General features: G+C 38.4%; 1 protein-coding gene across 10 annotated transcripts; it reads right to left on the bottom strand.

Moving 5' to 3' along the window:
* Positions 1-224: 224 nt before the first annotated feature.
* On the bottom strand, positions 225-20,873 carry LOC121331050 (protein N-terminal asparagine amidohydrolase-like). 10 transcript variants are annotated; one of them, XM_041278178.1, is made up of 21 exons: positions 20,745-20,873; positions 14,423-14,565; positions 13,519-13,663; positions 13,311-13,401; positions 10,389-10,458; positions 10,014-10,100; positions 9,652-9,751; positions 9,404-9,530; positions 9,002-9,132; positions 8,682-8,812; positions 7,312-7,464; positions 6,797-6,884; positions 3,347-3,452; positions 3,155-3,220; positions 2,722-2,830; positions 2,564-2,637; positions 2,217-2,270; positions 1,798-1,851; positions 1,397-1,494; positions 1,021-1,134; positions 225-835 (listed from the first exon to the last, which is right to left on the bottom strand). In XM_041278178.1, the coding sequence occupies exons 7-21, from the start codon at positions 9,709-9,711 to the stop codon at positions 650-652; spliced, it is 1,551 nt and encodes a 516-aa protein (XP_041134112.1). In that variant the 5' UTR covers positions 9,712-9,751; positions 10,014-10,100; positions 10,389-10,458; positions 13,311-13,401; positions 13,519-13,663; positions 14,423-14,565; positions 20,745-20,873; the 3' UTR covers positions 225-649. The 10 variants fall into 10 exon arrangements, with proteins under 10 accessions (XP_041134112.1, XP_041134119.1, XP_041134113.1 ...); XM_041278185.1 differs by lacking the exon at positions 20,745-20,873 and having other exon boundaries at positions 225-820; positions 14,423-15,768; XM_041278179.1 differs by lacking the exons at positions 10,014-10,100; positions 20,745-20,873 and having other exon boundaries at positions 14,423-15,768.
* Between the last annotated feature and the right edge of the window lie 61 nt (positions 20,874-20,934).

Genomic DNA, 20,934 nt, shown 5'->3' with positions numbered 1-20,934 from the left:
GTTTATTGATTGAGAGTCGCTTACGTACAGAGCGGAGTTCCTGTATTATGACCTCACAGGACACCACCACCAGTTATGATCATCATTCACTATTCACAAACTCTGCTAAGTGCAAACAAAATAAGGCTAGATAGAAAGATTGACTGAAATATTTCAAGACATGTATATTGAAATGAATTTTATGTGGAGAACCGTAATCCACTGAAAAAATAACACCCACAATGTACAAAACTGATACATGCTATTTTATTCCCTGTTCATTTTCAATCTGTCAACCTGTATACTGTCTGTCCTCACAGTATGCACTGCTCAGTAAAATGTCCTAAAGAATCTTTCCGCACAAAGATAGCCAAACCTTCCAATTAATAAGACTAAATAAAACAATCTTTGCCTTGGAAATTCTGTGCAGTAGAAAGGTTTTTTTAGTGGTGATCGTGAGTAGGAAATTATGGGATACCAAAAAAACCCCCAAAAAAACAAAGGTCCAGAATAGCAGTTTGGTTCAGTCCGGGTTTTGTTATAAGGTGTTCGCAAGGATCATTGTGTGTGACTAAATGCTCATAATCAAGTCTGGGAAATTCAAACTGCAGTGAGTGGATACCGTAATGCATCCTTCATCCGAGGCCTCTTGATAGGGTTCCTATTGACGCTAGCGGACGGCTTGCCTCTCCCACAATCCCTCGGAAGTCCTCTGGTACAATCTGGGTGCTCCCTCCGGGAAAAAAGCCTCAGAGTTGGGGTTCTCCAGAAGGAACTGTATCGTGGCTTTCATGTGGGCAACGAAGTGAGGAGGCTCCACTTGAGGAGACGTGGACATGTACTGAAACACACAGAACTGGAGTGACGTCACAGGATTCTCAACAGCACCCACACCGGCACACGCCCTTACAGTATTTATCAAAGCAAACTTTGACGTATCCATACATTTTCATGAATGGTTGTGTGGAATAACTTCAATATATGGGGTTAGTCAAAACAGTCAGTTGGTGCTAAGTGCACTAGATACCAACTTGCCCGTACCTGCAATATCGTCTCATCATCCTGTGCCAGCCAGAAGCCAATGTCCAGGTTCGGAGACCAGTTGCAAGGTCCAATTGTCACCACCTCCCTGCTAGAATCGTAGACATTAGCCATCTAGAAAAACAGACAATTACTGTGCTTTAAATAACTAAAAGGTAAGAACCAAGAGAAATACCCCATCTTTCACATTCATTTTCTTAATGACCAAGTCACTCAGCTCTATGCACTTCACCACTCCGCTTCTCAGTCCCTGAGCTCTAACCTCTAGGGCACATGGCGTTCTTAGTCTCTATGTTTGACCACACTGCCTGCTCATCCCCTATGTGAAAACACTATGTCACCTAAAGTCAGAGTCCCGCTGGTAGTGATTCCCTACCTGTCCTCCAGTGAAGGTCCTGGCTGACCGAAGATCATCCTCTGGACCTCTGTGTGAAAAGGTAGCTGGGAACAACTCCCCCGTTTTCACATTCACCCCTAAAGATGGATCATACCATTAAACAGTGTATACCAGTTTCATACACCACAAGAGAGGGGAGTACTGTATCTATAATGTGCCTTTATAAGACAAGAAAACATATCAGACATGAAGGAAACTAATTATGGAATACAACAATACATTATATATATTACTTTGTAAAAAGAACACACACCAAATGTGAAATAATGTACAGGCAGGTAAGTTTCTATGAAACTATACCTCCGTGCTGTTAATCTATATGATTTTTGTGTGACCAATAAAGAAATGTGAAAGATGTCCCACCCCAGCCCCTCCTGTACCTATCCCATACACCACAGGCCTGTGAATTCCTTCCACCACAATGTCATTCAGCTCTGAAAAAAATCAACAGAGTTCTCCTTAGCAAGTTAACACAGGAGAATGGATATACACACCGTATATATTTATTTATTTACATAAAAATTAATGATAAAACCAGAAACCAAAAGTATATTATTAGGAGTTAAAAAGCTTGCTACAGTATAATAATTAACTTAGTGTAAGGATGGAAATAAAGCTCTTATTGATGCTCTTAGCGCAGGGGTGTCATCTTAAACTTGTAGTGACCTCAGGAATGAATCAAACTTCCTAACTTTGGTCTTCTTTACCATATAACAAAAAAAAAAAAACAATATGACAGCACCTGTTGAAACAAGACTCTGCAGAGATTTTAATAACACAAACATGCTTCAGTCTTTACCAGTGATACAGCATGTTTCCAAGTGAATATCTTCATTCTGCTTGCTGAAGGCCGCTGTCAGATAAAAACAGGATATCCGATAAGTATAACATTATCTACGAACTCAACTACAGTGCAAGTGGCATACAATTCAATCAAATCAAAATGAGGAAAGGTTTTATTTAAGAGAAGGCAACATGCTGAAAATGTACTTAAAATAGAACAAGAATTAAAAGATACACTTTAAAAGGGTAATATTTAATCATGTTGCACACCTCACTACCTGGAAGCCTACAGCACCCCAGCCAGCTCCCAGTTCTAACTGCTGTTAATTTCATCTTTTGAAAAATAGAAATGACTGAGCTCACCTAGGAGGTTAAGGCTGAGCTTGTGGGAAGTGTGCCTTTCATCATCAAACCCCCCGAAAAGGTGCAGCTCCAGTCTAAACCAAACAGTGAGGACGGAGGTGAGAACGGTATGAAAAACAAAAGACGGATTCAAGAACAATAAACAAGTACAAACACACCTTCCCTCCTCTGTGCTTTTCGTTAACGACCTCACCGCCTTGACGATCAAGGGCACTTCACTCCATGTGCTGGAGCCGTCACAGTGGGCCAGGCACGTCGCTCCACTTCCTGCAGGGGGCAGCAGAGTCCACACACTCAATAGGGAGTGCAGATGTAAACTGCAGACCCCATCCGTTCATAAGGATAACTTTTTCCGACTGGCTCATTAACCACAGAAGATTACAACCAGCATGGAAACTCACCTGTTCTAAACCCAGTCCGGTTTTATGTTGAAAGTGCAATTAAGTGCCAGCATCCTGAGGTGTCTGGCTCATGTTAAATCTGACCTGAACTGCTTAAAGCAAAAGCTTTCGCCTTCATAATGACCTGGTTCTCTTCCAGCAGGTACGAATGACTTATCGACTGGATTTATAACTCAGCTAATTACTGCACCTGTGTGTCGGAGCACCACTATGTGGCAGGTTGTGGCATCATCAGATCCAAGCACAGTGACAGAACCTGTGGGAGTAGAGCACAGTAATGAAATTAATTAACCAACCAACCAACCAACCAACATCAACTCGCCGTGCAATGGGATATTTACTAAATGAAAAGCAAGGCTGTGTTGGCATTGTCTTTACTCACAGTCAGATGGGGTCGTGGCAGCAAACTCCCTCTGCTTAACGTACAGAAGGCATTTTGTGTCAACAGCAGTCTCTGGCAGCCTGTCGCGGAATACCTTAGCACTGTCCTACAAGAAACGCACACAGCAATGATCGCGTTCCGATTTTTTAAGTAGACATGTCTAAACTTTCTGCCATGATTAGTCTTCTTTATCAGAGCTAAAGACTGATGAGTTTACATTCTCCTGCTATTGTGTTCATGAAAGAGGAAGTGTGCCTTTATAGATGGGGGCTAAAATACATATGATTTTAAAGTATGCCACAAACAATTACAGTTTCAAGCTAAAATATATTCCTTAAGATTCATTCCTTAATCATAGACTGGCATTCCTGTACTGGTAGAACAATAGTGTATAAATAGATTGTATTAAGAATAAGCTGTAATGTATACTATTTTCAACATGGTAACAACCTACTTAAATAGATAACACAAAACTGTATGGGGCGTTACCCCTTTAAATTATCATGCAAAACAATACAACCATCAACACAGTATGAACTATTGTTGTAAAGTACTGTACGTGTTACGAGAGGCAGGGTTTGGATTTACTTCTGACGGATGCTTGAAAAAGTTAACATTTTCATCTCGTTTGCAACAGTTCTGTGGAATTAGCAGAACATTATGCTAAATTCAACAGCGAGTCAAGCTAGATTCAAAACCACTCAATACGCCGCAGTAGCAACACCATGACAGCATCGCTACGTCTCGTTTGTTTTTCTGTTCAACCTCAGGCTCACGACAGTCAGAATTAGGTACAAATCAACAAAACACAATTACCTTCAGTAGAGGATACCTTCCAAATAACTTGACAGTAGTATTAAAAAGTTGAACTCTTTCGTTGTTGATTAAAAGAGGCATTTTTTTTTTTTTTTTTTATTAATATAGGTATTTTCTAAAATACTGCGAGAACCCCAGATTTTCCCCAAACAGTTCCTGACTCTCCAGCTAGCCCTGCCCGTATAACCCAGCGCTACGCCGCAGTCTGGGAACTGTAGTTCAAATTAAAGCTACATTTCAATACAACTCCACGCTAAAAGTAACTGACAAGGACTACATGTCCCGCGATGCATCCGAGTGGACGCAAAGCTGTGACGTAAATGCGAAGACTCAGAAATCATAATGCTGCTCTGCTTACAGGCGGTGTGTGTATATATATAAATCCCTTTTAGAAAGTTATCCATGGAATGTTTGTTTTCTATATTTAAAGCAGCCAACAACTTTCTAGATTTTTATTTTTTTTAATTTTTAAATAAATTTCTGCCCAGCCCAGTTGATGTCCATTGCATTGCATATTCAACACACCATTCATCAGTGGAACCAGCAGTGCAAAACCCTACCTTTTTGTGATACTCATAGCAGTAATTATCCATTTTCAATGAGGCTCTCAGTAACTGATCTACAGGCAACAAGTGATAAATGCTTCAGAGCAGGGCCTTTCATGTTAACTCTATTTCTTCTAAATAACCAATCAATAATAACACGTACAAATACAGAAACATACTTCATAATGTATTTTTTTCCCCCATCAAATGGGGTCACCAAAAGTGGTTGAAAATACAAGAATAATGATCAAATGACCAAAACATGCGTAATTGAACTGTAATCTACCAATTATATGGCATAATTACAATTACAATAATGAACTGCTCAATTACAATGTAATTGACTCCCAGTCTGGTTCAAAACATGGCTTTGGCATTGGTGCCTCTCTGCACCCACTTACTCCTCAAACATGCTCGTCCCAACTTCCACCGTGAATATGAAACATATCATTAAAAAATGTTCAACAATTTTTTAAAATTTATTTTCAGCCCCTTATATACGTTTTTAAAGAATGACACTTCCATGTATCTTGCAAAAACCTGGTTACAAACCAATACAAATGTCTTTGGAAGACATGTTATATTCATGTTTCACAATTTAATAAAACTACAAATCACAAATAAAAAGTTTAGTTTCAGCTGTATTCCTGTTTTCTTCAAATTAAAAGATTTAGACAAGTGATTTCTAGTAGTATAATAATGTTTGCTAAATTAGTTTGAGTGCCATACTAATGAAATTGTGAAGAAACTATTTAAAGGACATTACACAGATTATTACAATATAACAGAGACGGATGTACACAAATTACACATTTACACTCACCACACAGAGTCTGTCTAGCAGTTTATTTGAAAAGCTGCCATATTAGAATAGCTGTGACTGGCCAGTTCTTTGTGCACAGGTATGCTACTGGCTGTCCTGCTGTGTACCTTGCCTGGTTTCTTCAGTTTGACACATGCATTGAAGTCAGCCTCCCACTTCAGTATTTTTGTACTGAAGACTAAATTCCCCAACAAGATGTGGAGTCTGATAAACTGTGCTCCTACCATCGCCAGCACATCTCAACGTTCTTTACAAACTTATCAATGGAGGATTGGGAGCGCTCCTTGAAGGGAACGGTGAGTCACGATGGAATGAGAAGACCAATGACTTGCTGAAATCTTTTTCTAAGCTATGTCCACATTATGTCTGCTGTTCTGGTTCCAGAACAATTCCAGGTTCTATGGTCGTCATGTTCGCACAGATTCCCAGGAAAGAAACAACTTGGCACTTGCAAGAAATGAATAATATCGGTCTTTCCTGAAAGGGGCCATGGAAATGCAGCAAAGCTCTTTGTGTCCACAGACGGTTTCTCCTGACCATTCCTTCACCAACGACTGCCGAGTGTGTGTGTGTGTGTGTGTGCCGAGTGCTGTGTCAGAACAGGCTCTGCAGGAAGGCGATGGGGGGAGGAGAGCCCACGCTGCTGGGAATGCACATGTGAGACTCGTAGGAGCCGGGGATCAAGCCCAGCACTGCCTTGCACTGGAGGCTCTCCCCTTGCAGGAAATCATCGTCCTCCTCTGTCACAGAGTCCTGAGGCGGGACAGCAGCACACTGAGTAGAGGTACAAAATGAACATGACACTCACAGAATAACAGAACTTACAAAACACCCTAGAGAACACGGCGCACACAGAACAGAACTTACAAAACACCCTAGTGAACACAACACACACAGAACAGAACTTACAAAACACCCTAGAGAACACAACACACACACACAACAGAACTTACAAAACACCCTAGTGAACACAACACACACAGAACAGAACATACAAAACACCCTCGTGAACACAACACATCTTGTGAGTATTCCGATCGGTAAAAATGTCTTCCCTCTCCAGTTAAAACACAATGAAAACAGAATTCAGGAACCAGCTGGATCTTCACTGATTTCAATTCAAATATCGGAAAACCAGAAATTCTATTTAAGTGACATACACTGGACATAAACAGGGGGTAATTAGTGCAGGCCAGCATTTAAAATGAAGCTGTGTTGAAAAGGCACATCTAAATTCTCCTGGTGAAGCGTGCTTTCAGAAGTTACCTTTTGAACAGGCCACTTGGCTCCACCCACATCACACACGCTCACCTCCTCCCAGACCTGGTAAATGGGCTGGATCATTTTCCCTGACCTGCCAACATTCAAGCACAGACACCAGGTAAGCAAAACTTCAGGGACTGCAAGCAACACACCTGTGCTGACAGCCTGAAAGCCTTTTTATTAATACAGGTTCACTCTGGAATTCTCATAATCTACAGAAGGAGCTAATCCAAGGTGCGTTCAAATTCATTTTAAAACCGAATACCGCAAAGTTTAGCACAATTTAGCAAGAGTCTTTTTGGGCTAAATAAGGTATTTTTCTATATGTTTGTAAGGATGGAAATACAGCTCCTATTGCATAGCAGTTTTACCCATTCCAGGTTTTACTATGCGCTTGATTAGCCACAATGCATAGGTAACAAGCTCAAGGGTGTGATATTAAACTCATGGTAAAACCAGCAATGGTTCTAACCTATATATTGGGAGTTATATTTCCAGCCCTGTGTTCTCATGGTTACCTCTTGAGCAGGTAGGGGTCAAAGGGGAAGAAGCTGTCCAGAGGGTTGGAGTTGGTGGTCACGGAATCCCCTCCCAGACTGCTCTTCACCACAGGAAGCAGCTGCCTGTTATTACGCTCGATAATGGCGTAACAGAGCACCAGCTGATACTTCCTGCAGTGTAAACGCACAAACAAACACTTCACTGACCGACCAATCAAAAACACCTGATGGCTTTTTAAACACAGCAAATAGCTAACCAGCTTTAACATCTCATATCCAGGGTAAAACAATGAATCTCCACGCAAATAATTTCACTCTTTACCTCGTGATTGCTGCAAACATGTTTGTAGCAGCTGGAAAGCACACCTTCAGAGGGTTCAGCTGGCACATTACTATCTGTTCAAAATTCAGCATTTGAAGGTACGCCAGACTTAACAAAAAAAAAAAAAAAAAAAAAAATGTAATGAATGTATACAATTTTGTAAACAGACTTACTAGAAAAGGTTAGCTATAACGTTGCTGCAACCCTCCCCCATTTAAGTAGCAGAAGTAACCTTTAACCATTTAAGTAGAAGACCTAACCCTAACCCTAACCCTAACCCTAACCCTAACCCTAACCCTAACACCATCCAGTTGTACAGTGTCCATCTGCAGTTAATATATTCTCAGGATAGAAGCCCTTACAGAGATGGATGACGCCAATATACAGAAGTGAATGCAGCAACACCTAACATATTTTGGCGAACTTACAATATTCTCTATGATAGTAGCAAGTCATATAATCTTGTTGCCCATTCTCAGCAATGAGGCCATGTAACATCATAGTCACCCTGTTGTACAGTCCTAGCAATTTACAGTTTGCCAATGAAGTAAAACACTACTTACCTTTGCGCAGGTTCCCCTCCACCCTCTGCCGGTGCCTGAACACCTTGGTGTAGAAGACACTCGGCAGGTAGCGTAGAAGGGCCCGTGCAGGGACACGCCACAAAAAGCTTTCGAACCCGCATCCTGGCTCTGGATGTACTGGTGGAGCCACGGGACAAGGAGGTCCAAGCAGGCCTTCACTGTCCTGGGGGGAGGGAGCTAAAATACAGCAGGGGTGCCCTGGGAAAGCACCGCTCTTGACTTCAGAAAGTCAGATTATAAGTGTTTAAAAATGTGTTAATAAAAATATCAGTAAACTGATGCTACACGTTTCCAATAAGAATGCAACACTCTCTATTTGTTTTAATCTAGCCTTTTCCCTCTACTTTTAAGTAATTTGTCTACTATACTGTAAATAAAAATCTATAGCCCTCAACTCTTACTATTCTGTATTAATGACCTTAAAATAAGAAACCTTCTTGGTTAGTCCAGATTTAGCCCAGTACAAGGTAAGGGACACTCACAGTACGGGAAGGAACTTGGCTCTGGCCAGAAAGCTGCCGATGTAGCCTGCGGCAGACTGCCGAATCACAGCCGGGTTACTGGGGCTCTGTATCTTCTTCCACAGGTGCTCCAGAAAGGCTTCAGCCAGGCCCTGTGGAACCATCACAGCACCATGGTAACCAGAAACCAAAGCAACAAATCAGTAATACTACAATAGTACGTCCAATCATTTTTGGCTTGCTGCTTTTTTGTATTAAAGAAACGTGTTTGAGAATGGTCCTTCTACAGCCTGAGCAAGCCTTGGTTAATCTCCCAGATCAGAAGGTTTACTTGGACTCACCAGTCTGAAGCTGCAGAGGTAGAAGATGACGTACTGTACGTGACAGGAGGCGTGCGTGGGAAGGATGAGCTTGTCGAAGACAGCAACCAGGTCCTGATACAGCTCCTTAGTGCGAGTCAGCTCTAGCATGCCTGAAAATCAGCACAGGCTGCAATGAGCCTTTTACACCCGGTCAGCTCACTACAACACCCCTGAGCTCCTGAACTCTGCCCTCCAGTGATGCATGCTGTTTTTCCACTACCCTTTTCGCAAACTGTTCTCAAAGATCATACCATTTCAATGCAGGTCTAAGGGTTACATCTCTATTATTTTTGCAAGATAGAAAGACATGTTGTGTTCTTCCTTGTAGACGTTAAAAATGAGAATGGTTCCAGTACTCAGTAGGCCCTAACTCCCCATTACCATTCACATAGCAGATGTCTTTGATGTATGCCAGAAGGACCATCATAAGGATATCCAGCCGGTCAGCCACAACGTGAGCCATCACATCGCCCCCTGAGGGGCTGGAGGAGTTGGACACATTTTCATCCTACATTCAAAAGAGCTTTCATTTCGCATGCTTCTATAAACAATGTGCCTAATGTGTAATTCTGCATGCTGTCATGCCTAGTCCATCAGTATGTGAGTGTGAGGTGAGGTGAGGTGCTTACCATATCAAAGAGACACTCCTCTTGGGAGGCTCCATTCCCATCAGCCCCCCTGGGCAGCATTTTCTTCTGCGTCCTCAATATCTCTCCGCGGGGCGCTCACCTGAAGGACAAACAACAAATCAGACAGCCCATTAATAACTCTCTCAAAACACTATACAGCAAACTAGCTAATCAGTTTATCAGGCCTTTCTCCCCTCCCTCCCTCACACTTTGCAACCCATGTACCCAATCACTTCTCAGCTCTGTCAGCCCCATCCAATCATCTTCACAGACTTCCCGCCCTCGGACTCATCCAATCACATTCTCAGTATGTATAATCTCACCCAATCACCTCCCCAGTCCCACCCTATGACGAGACTCACATCCAGTTTGATGCCCAGCTCCAGGACCTCGTGCTGCAGGACTGGGAAGGTCACTGTGATCCGCAGCAGGCTGTGCACTTAGCACTCCTGCACTCAGCATAGGGGTAGGCATTAGTGCAATGCCCTCTCCCTGAATATCCTACCAGACGCAATTTTAACAATCCCCTTTTGTTAGCTTTTATTCTGTGTTGTCAATATGGGTAGTGTTTGTGTAAAGGTTAATTCAGTCTGTCTGCAACAGAGATGAGCTTTACCATTTAAAATACAAAACACACTAAACTCATGGGGCAAAATGCTACTTCTACAAGATTCCTCAAACTGTGTGTTACTTCATACCATGGATTCAGTGCTGGTTAAAGGTAGTTGTTTCCTTACCAATGTTCTTGCAGACTTGTTGATAAAAGGAAACTTCTCACGGAGGATTGGCATAAGAAACCTGGCCGTTCTGCAAAACAGAAAGGGCATTCCAGCGCTTGACGCTTGAAACAGATGAAGAGACTTTTTCATTCAAGTCCTAAAGTATACTGTATAGCTCTGTGTCTAGTCAGGTGCTCAAATACTTACGAAGGGCCATATCTGGCTATAATTTGCAAGGCCCAAAGAACACAAGATATCCATACACTAGAATTTAAAAACAAAAACGACAGACATATTGGAATTTGTCGCAATAAACATGACCGACGAGATTTATGTAAATGTTGAACTTTTGGGAAACCGAAGTGTACATGAGATATTAAATGAATCTGAACTGGACACCAATGATTAAAGTAGTGAAAAAAAAAGCAAAAGTAGAATAAATTCAAAACTCTCCATTCTGATCGCTCTGTTCCTTCTCCCTGAACTACGGCGTTTCCCCTATCCCATTTTGAAAATAAATAGTTTAAAAAATAGCTCTTAAACTTTCAGCTTTTCACAAAATATTTGGGTCCTCTCTTAAAACAGACTTTGAGGTTAAAAGATGTTTTGTTGTCGTTGCTCCCGCTGTCCGTTCTTCGGTCTGCCTGCCTGCTGCCACTGGACCCACCCCCTGCGCAGCTGTGTGATCTGATGCTGAACATTTAGAAATTCATCTCGACAGTTCCTGCCATACCTTTTAAATGTGTCCAGGTACGATTGGATCACTTTTTATGATAACTGTATGAGAACAGATTACAAACCACTCAAAAATTACAGAAAATTGTATTATTATTATTATTATTATTATTATTATTATTATTATTATTATTATTATTATTATTAATTTTAAATTGGTCACAAAACAGTTAAAATCTTCACTATTCAAAGAGCATATACAGTACAGTACATTGTATGTGTGTGGAGGAAGTGTGCATGTGTGTATTCTGCAAAACCTGTGGTTAATAAAGATTTAGACACTATCTAAAAATTCAGGAAATGTTAAAATAGTTGATAACATTTTAGTTGAGGTTGCAAATAACAAATGATTCATAAACAATAATAAATTATTAATACCTGATATATTTACAATTATATTTATAATATATTTATTTGTTGGAAAAATATACATTTTTGTTAACACAAACAAATCATTAGCAAAGGTCAATTAGCCTTCTTATTTTTGAATTTGAATTAAAAAAATAAATAAAAAAGATTATAATTGTTTAAGGTGTACTGTGATGGTGTGCTGTCTTAATTTGTCTTGCCACCAGTTTGGCATCATTATTTAGTTTTGCCGTTATTGCTTTGTGTACATCTGTTTCAGTGCTTCCAATGGTCTTTGATGCTTACACTATAGAAAAAAAACAGAACAAATCAATTAAAAAACTTAACTACCACTTGGCAAGATGAATGAGTGTACAACACATGTACAGGAGGTATCATTGCCGGGTAACAAACGACATGTATAACTCTTAATTCACTGGTAAAATTAGAGGTTATGTAAACTTTTGACATGTATACACATACCAGACACACCAAATTCACCAAACAAAAATCACGCACCATTTATATGCAATGGCAAACTATTTGCATTTGACTTGGTAGTCCAAGATAAGTGCTAACTGGAGCCTGTGCAACCAGCCATTTGAGAGCCAAACACAATTGAAAAGCTCTGATTAGATCAATTATTAGTTCAATTAAGTAAATCATTTGGAACAAAATGATGGACCTGGACTGGGAAACGCTGTTTTATGTAATTTGCTTCCTATATTGGTGCATATCTGGTAATTATTATTAATAACATGATTACTGTGTTTATATTGCAATTGTATAAACTCTACTTGTATGTCACCTTGGACAAAGGCCTCTGCCAAATTAATGTTAATACAATTAATAATCAACAAATATATGTTGTATGGAAAAGTATTTGAAATGCATTTGATATTTAACATGTCTGACATACACGCATTTGTTTCTTACAAACAATGGGATGCACTATCTCTGGATCCAGTGCTTCTCTGGCTGGTGAGCATTTGATTTGGATCCAGTTGAGACCATCAACAGTGTAAAACACCCTTAGTAAGTCAGCAACCAGCTTGGTGATATCCTTGTGGGAACACATTATCAGCTTTTTTTTTCTGTACCCACACAGTTAATTTTTCGTATAACACAAAATTATACAGAACATTAATGTTGTAAAACATATAGATCAGTGGCTTTAACAACCTTGACTAGCAATAATACTGGACTTCTTAATTTTAATTTAAGTAAGATAGTCTAATACTAGTGTTAATCACTGTCAATGAAACCACCCATATTATGGCATATAAAAAACATTTGTGACATATAACATATGATATATAATGGTTTAAAAATGAAATGACACAGAGAGAACAAAAGAATACATTGCATATTACAGGTACATTTGTTTCAATGTTTTTTTAGGATCCCCAGTAAAGCTAGCTTGATAGTAAGGCATATCAAAGTCACATTGATGTAAAAGCAACATTTATTTCCCTGTGACAAAACTCTTTAAATACTTTGCAAATTAAACTGCACATAGGCCTGGACTAAATAAAAACTTTGACCCATCTGCTAATCACAAATTACAAACTCAGTATTAAAAGGCAGATTCCCCCTGGGATAGAAAGAATAACCTTCTGACAATCAAAAAAGCTGCCATCAATACCTGTTTGGTAATTTGTGATTAGTGGGTAGGTTTTGAGTTTTGATTTGGTCCAGGCCAGGACATAGTTTGATTATGCTGTGTGGAATTTTAATTTTCTTAAAAAGTCTAAATTTAATATGTATTTCTACTAATATGACTACTGCAAGTCCTACAGCAACAACAAAAAAAGCAATTCAAAACAGTAAATGATTCTTTCTTAAAACTGCTCCTACCTCATCTTGGTATTCCTTGGCTGCTTGATGATTGTTTGAATTCCCAATTTGAACTTCTGGTATCTTTTGTGTGGTAGCGACTTGATCTAGTCTGGAAGTTCCAAAAACCAAACATATTTCAATCGCCTGTAACTTTGAATTGACTGCTTTATTTTTCATGTTCTAATACTAGTTTGAAACAAGCTAAACGATATTAAGATCAACAAACCTTTAAGAAGCCTGATCACTTTTCTTGTTATCATTTTCTTGTTTTATTTTGTTTTTGTAAAACTTCATTACGAACTTTCAATTCTTCTTTTGATGTTTCTCTAAGATCTTCATCTGTGGAAGTCTTGTTTGTCTGTGTCAGGAATCTAGAGGAAATGAAAAGCATTGTTGTGATGTAGGGTCCAACAGTATGACTCTTATCATGTATCCGTGTATATCCATGTAACATTGCAAACTGACATTGTACTGCTTGTACTCAAGCAGAGTTGTATTTTTTGTCAGGGGTATTTGATCCAAATCAGCAGAAGCTCGCATTGCATAAGAAAGTGGTTTATAGTAGTTCATTTGAAGTACAGACTTTTAACTGCCTTCAAAAACATGATAATAAATATATTTAAGTCGTCATCGATGCCACCTTTTAAGTAAACTGATTAGCTATTTAATGTAGGTGCTTAATTTTATTTAATTAGTTATTTCATGTCTATCCAAATAGCATCGTTTTTATTCATAACAATATGTTAAGGAAAATGTTTTATAAGAATTCACACTGCTGCAAAATACAAAAAGTGCTACAAACTGTCTTATATTGACTCTCCGGTGCAATGTCTTTAATTTGTGTGCTATTTTTGCACTCGTGCACTGCTGCATCTCCTTTCTCTTCTTTGGTGGCTCATCAGTACTAAAAGAAAACTTTTTTTTTTCTGTAAAGAGCTATCGAATGACACAGTATATTTAGAAAAAAAATAACCATTTCAGCTAAACTTTTGATTTATTGTTCAGTTAAACTTTCTAAGTATTTTTTACATTAACTCACAATACATTTAAGAGGTTGTGTGGTAGGCCTATTTATAGTTATTGGAAAAGTTACTTTGTAAACAAATGGAAAAAGAATAGAAAATAATCACCTCTCAGTGTCACTGTCATCAGAAGATTCATTGGGGTGTGAATGCCGTTTTCTTTTGTCATGTTTCCTTTGACACTTGGAAGGGGTTTCCTCCTTTCCATAGTGAAGGATACACCGCTTTATTTGAGACAGTCTGCCAGTCCCCTAAAAATAATGCAACTATTTTATTATAAATATCCCAGAAGTTGTAATTTTATATTTTATTTATAAATCTGTGGGTAAGCTCCGGGCAGACGTTATGGTTCTCAACTCCAGTCCTGCAGACCACTGTGTCTGCTGGGTTTTTGTTTGTTTTTTTCCCAGTTGTCCTCTCAATTACGTACTATTTGCTTTATTAGACTTTAATTGTTTATCTTATAAAAAGTTGGGAATTTCAAGTTCCTTAATACAATTTTATACATAACTTGACATTTCCAAGTGTTTAAATTATTAAGCTCCGATTAGACCAATTATTAGTTTCATTAAGGGTTCAATTAATAATCAATAATTGAGAGTTCTGTTGGAACAAAACCCAGTAGACTCAGCAGGACTAGGACTGAGACCCACTGAGCGTCAGGATATTAAATATTAAAGTACTATAACACCTTCGGGAATGCATTACTGTAAGGCATAGAGAGACACAGACTGACAAAGAGACAGACAGGAAAACAGCCAGAGACAAGCAGAGAGACAAAGACACAGATAGGTAGGGATACAGAGATAGACAGATAGGCAGGCAGAGAATGACAGGTATAGTGATCTACATTTTTATTATTTAAAAAAATAATAATATACTGCAAGTAAACTAACATACTACAAGTACGGTATACTACATTCTAACACAAACTGGACAGCTGAAGAGCACTAAATGCACATGCCTATATCCTTCAGTTACTCCCTTATTCAGTTTTTTTTTTTTTTTAAGTAGTATACTATAGATAAGTATACTTGCAGTACACTACTTTTTTATACCCACAGTACTAATTTCACATTAGTATAACTCTTATAAGCTGGTTTAGTAGGTTGCGATATTGATAAATTAAACTTTGTCTTACCTATTGCTAACATTTGGGGTTCTTCTTTAGAAGTTCCCCTTTCCCCCCAGGCTTCAGTCCACCAGCTGGCCAATGTACCCCATAAACATTTCTCTTTTTGCTTAGATTTTTTTAATAAATATACTCATCAAATTATATTATCCATTCTTGTTTTCCAACTTCAATGGCATTTTCTTCAAAAAAAATCAAATAAAGCGAACGCCGTGTTCTTCTGTGTCGCTCGCTGCTGTCCTGACTCTTGAGGTACAGTGCCTATAGAAGGTCTACACCCCCTTTCAAAATGTTCACCTTTTGTTGCCTTATAGCCTGGAATTAAAATGCATTAAAAAGTTTTTTTTTCATTTATCTACACATCCTACCCCACAACTTCCAAGTGAAAAAAAAAATATATTCTAGAAATTTGTAGAAAATTAATTAAAAATAAAAACTGTAATAGCTTGGTTGGATAAGTGTCCACCCCCCCTTGTAATAGCAATCCTAAATTAGCTCTGGTGTAACCAAACGCCTTTAAAATCACACACCAAGTTAAGTGGCCTCCACCTGTGTTAAACTGTAGTGATTCACATGATTTCAGGATAAATTCAGCAGTTCCTGTAGGTTCCCTCTGCTGGGTAGTGAATTTCAAAGCAAAGACTCAACCATGAGCATCAAGGCGAGCTCAAAACAACTCCGGGACAAAGTTGTTGAAAGGCACAGATCAAGGGGATGGGTACAAAAAAAAAAACATCAAAAGGTCTTGAATATCCCTTGGAGCATGGTCAAGATGATTATAAAGAAGTAGAAGGTGTATGGCACCACCAAGACCCTGCCTAGATCAGGCCGTCCCTCCAAACTGGTCGACCGAGCAAGAAGGAGACTCATCAGAGAGGCTACTAAGAGGCCAATCTGGCCTGTATAGTAGGGTGGCAAGAAGGGAGCCATTACTCAAGAAAGCCCACCTTGAATCCCGTTTGAAGTATGCAAGAAAATATTCAGGAGATTCTGTAGCCATATGGCAAAAAGTTTTGTGGTCTGATGAAACTAAAATGGAACTTTTTGGCCTAAATGCAAAGCGTTATGTTTGGCACAGACCTAACACAGCGCACCACTCAAAGAACACCATCCCTGCTTTGAAGCATGATGGTGGCAGCATCATGTTATGGGGATGTTTCTCATCGGCAGGGGCTGGGGCACTTGTCAGGATAGAAGGGAAAATGAATGGAGGAAAGTTCAGTGAAGTGCTTAAGGAAAACCTGCAGCCCTCTGCAAAAAAGTTGAAACTGGGCCAGAAGTTCACCTTTCAGCATGACAACGACCCAAAGCACACAGCCAGAGCTACACTGGAGTGGCTAAGGAACAAAAAGGTAAATGTCCTTGAGTGGCCCAGTCAGAGCCCCGACCTAAATCTAATTGAAAATTTGTGGCAAGACTTGAAGATTGCTGTCCATCAACGCTCCCCAAGGAACTTGACAGAGCTTGAACAGTTTTGTAAAGAAGAATGGTCAAATATTGCCAAATGTAGGTGTGCAAATTTGGTAGAGACCTATCCCAACAGACTCACAGCTGTAATTGCTACCAAAGGTGCTTCCATCAAGTATTAACTCAGGGGGGGTGGAGACTTACCCAATTATGATCTTTCAGTTTTGTATTTTTAATATATAATTTTTTTCTCAATAAAAACATTTTTCCCCTTAACAGTGTGGAGTATGGTGTGTAGATAAGTGGAAAAAATCATCATTTAAATGCATGAAACTGAGGCACTGACACAACAAAATGTGAAAAAAGTTCAAGGAGGTGTAGACTTTCTATAAGCACTGTAAATAAGGGTCCCCTCTCGCGCAGGTAAATCAAGCTGAGAAAAATACTGCGTGCGTGCTATCTATCAGCATCTTCTTTTCAATTACAGTAATATAATACAAAGACATTTATTTTTAAAAAATGGAAAGGTTTCCAAGAGGACCTTATAAAAGGCTTATTCACCACGAAGCAGAAGAAGACATGCCGCAGATGACAAAAGTAAGGAGAGGGATAGCTAATTCAGTACCAGAAATTGAGACGCCCATAAACGTGTACGCTTAACTACAGATGAAGTGCAGGATAAACAAGATGAGAACGACTGTACTACTGCCGAAAACGTAAGTAGCTTATTTATGTAAAAGTGTTTGATATAATGTTAACCTATTTGTCATAGGGTTGACAACTTTTCAAAAGACCAAACCCGGGGACATTTTTCAGTTAGCCACGGACGGTCAAACACCTAGTCACCTCAGACTACAACTGACACAAGATACAGTTAAAAAAAACAAAACAAAAAACAACATGGTAATGCTTTATGTTGCGTGGCATAAATTAATATTAAATAGATATGCAATTGCATATTAAATTAATGTTAAATTATTATTTAGTAGATATGCAATAGCTGGTTTCTTACTAAATGTTAACCAGATGTCGATTGAAAATGTAATTGCATAGCACATCTATTTATACTACGTTTTGTTACCCTTGAAAATATGTAATAACTCCCATTGTTTACATGTTTTCAATTTAAAATCAAGTTAATCTGACATAAATGTTAATGGAAAGTAACAAGGAATAATTGAACGTAAATTTAATATCAATTGCATACATCTATTAAATATTAATTTAACATTAATTTAATAAGCAATTGCATATCTATTTAATGTTCATTTATGCCATGCAATATAAAGCGTTACCAAAAATACTACGAGACTGGGGCAAGTTGAGACAATTTTTGGAAAATATTGGATATAGGACAAATGAGGTCTACAGCAGGCTGAAACTTTGTACCATATATAACTTTGGTTTATGCTTGTTTTACAAGCAACGTGGACTGACTGTATGTATCGTTTATATGTTTAAAATTTAAAAAAAGTTAGGGCTGTGCTGTAACTTTTTTTTTTTTTTTTTTTTAAATCAGTATATGGGATATGTGAAAGAATGACATTCACAGTTGTCCTGAATAATGAGACAGCTCCTTTGTTTTCATTTAATAATAACAATTTAGACAGTAAACTGAGGAATGAGTGGATCAGTCATTTAGGGTGAAACTAAAAGGTTAATTAAATACTGGTAGTCTTTTAAAGAAATGCAAGCATGTACGTTGGCCAATACATGCAATAAAATATATATCCTGCGGGAGTCACAAAGGATAAATAAAGGATACGTATATTTGATACATATATGTATATGCTGATATTTACTTTTATATTATTCTTTATTTTGCCCATGAACCATTGTATCCAGATGTACCCCTCACTGAAGATGAAAGTGATTTACTTATTATGGCTTTTGCACTGAAACATCGGCTAACTGAGGAGGCTTTCAATTACCTTTTGGAACTCATGTCATTCCACGTGAAAGACTTTCCAAAAAAGTCTAAATACAAAATATGTAAAAAAATTCAAATGTACAGAATTGCATTCTATGACTGCACTTTCTTTGTAAAAATGATGTCAAGCATATGTTTGCAGTGGTAATGATAATTCTGATTCCTGTGGTGAACGTGGTGAAAGGTTTGCTAAAGAAGAAAGTAGAAACAATGATCACTTTTTTTATCCAGCTACCACTAAAGAAGCAATTGCAAGAATTGCTTGAAAAAGAAGGTGTCTTTGATTCCATTATGAATAATGTTAGCAGCAGTAACAGTGAAATTACAGATGTAACTTCAGATAATCTATACCCAGTTGTTTTTGGCGATGGTTAATGAGCTCTGACATAAGGCTCAAACCAACAACATTCTTCTGTCATGTCTTTAGTTTGGTCCTGGAAAACCTAGAATGGACACATATTCTGGTGTTTTTGTAAAAGAATTTGAAAACTACATGTACGTGTAAAAAGCATAACAATAACAATTCCACAAGTAGGTCCTAAAACAGTAAGAATGCACATTTTGTTCTGCTGATTCTGTAGCAAGACCAGCTCTAAGAAATACAGTACAGTTTAATGGAAGGTTTGGAAGTGATTGCTGTCTCCGTCCAGGACAGCATCTTCCCAAGAGAAGAGGTTTTGCTAGAGTGTACCCAACATTAGAAAATGAGACCCCAATGAGAACACATGAGCTGAATAAATCAGACGCAACTTCTGCTGCTGACAGCTTTTCTGAGATCGATCTTTTAAGTGTAGGATTTCTTTATATAAAAAATGTACATATTTGTATATAATAATTTGTTATATTTATGTAATATTTTGCAGGATAATAAATTATTTCCATATTGATTATGACTGCTGCTTTGTCTTTTTTAATATTAAGGCTTACTTTTAGTTATATGCAGGCAACAAGTGTGCTATTTTACTATTATGTGAATAATACTATTTTACTATATGTGAAGCTATATATCGTCTATATATATAATTATATATATATATATTATAGATATATTATTACATTCCTATATAGTCAATAAATGTTCTGCTTACATTTCTTTTTGCCTACCAATGGGCTATTTTCAGTAACTGGTAATTAAATAAGGTTTACTAAACGTTAAGTATTTTGCTTTATTCAATCCTATAAACATACACTTTAAAAGCACCCTTTTCAAGTCCTAAAAGTCATATTATTATTCTAAAGGTAGACCCTTTTTTTGGTCCTATACAGAGTACTATTGAGATACTACAGGGCATGCCTATTTGAGTACTATAGAGGATACTTTTTAAAAAAGAATCCTATAGGATTTCTTTAAAACCATTTTAGCCCTATAGAGTGTCCTACAGTACTACTATAGGCTGTGTAAGGGTTATCCCTAAAGATATTTGGAAAAAACCAGGATCATGAGTCTCATAGCATATTTTCCATATCGTATAAGGAAAACAACATGATTGTTTGACTTTCCCTTGTGTATGAAAGTGGAAGTAGTAGGCTCAGACTTTACAAATTTGTGTAGGATCGGGACCTATCATCCGAGTCTGGAATGTGTTTTGTCGACACTTCTTGGATAACAATTCCCTGTCACAAAACAAACAAGTCTTCACTAGCAGTATATAAATAGAATTTATGCCTAAAGTCTCAGCAGAGAGTCAAAACAGAGAGAGAAGACAGAGAAAGAGGATCAGAGAGGAGAGAAGAGGGAGGGGAGAGAGAGGGAGATAGAGAGAGAGAGAGAGAGAGAGAGAGAGAGAGAGAGAGAGAGAGAGAGAGAGAGAGAGAGTGTGTGAGTGTAAGTGAGTGAGTGTGACTGTATTTGTGTGTGTGTGTGTGTGTGTGTGTGTGTGTGTGTGAGTGAGTAAGTGTGTGGAGTGGAGTGGAACACAGCAATTTCAATATAAAATATATGCATGGTCATGAGATCTCACCCGGTATGAAGTTGGAGACAGTCACGCTAAGACAGGACCTCAAATAGACAGTCTGGGCTGAGACCAGGTAACTCAGGAAGGCCAAGTACTCTTCAACCACAACCTGGCTTCGGTCTAGCCAGGGCAGTCTCTACAAGAGAGGGTTTCATCTTTATTTACACTCACCGCCACAATACTTAATTTCAATTAC

Source organism: Polyodon spathula, chromosome 18, assembly GCF_017654505.1.
Source record: "Polyodon spathula isolate WHYD16114869_AA chromosome 18, ASM1765450v1, whole genome shotgun sequence".
Classification (NCBI taxonomy): Eukaryota; Metazoa; Chordata; class Actinopteri; order Acipenseriformes; family Polyodontidae; genus Polyodon; species Polyodon spathula.
Note: the sequence above shows the minus strand (reverse complement) of the source record. Positions and strands in the feature narration are given on the sequence as shown.

Coding starts and splice junctions, on each gene's coding strand:
- LOC121331050 (XM_041278178.1), bottom strand. CDS start 9,711: ATGCTGCCCAGGGGGGCTGATGGGAATGGAGCCTCCCAAGAGGAGTGT. Junction 2,638..2,721: donor AAAAGCACAGAGGAGGGAAG/GTGTGTTTGTAC, acceptor TGTTTGGTTTAG/ACTGGAGCTGCACCTTTTCG. Junction 2,271..2,563: donor GCTCAGCCTTAACCTCCTAG/GTGAGCTCAGTC, acceptor TTTATCTGACAG/CGGCCTTCAGCAAGCAGAAT.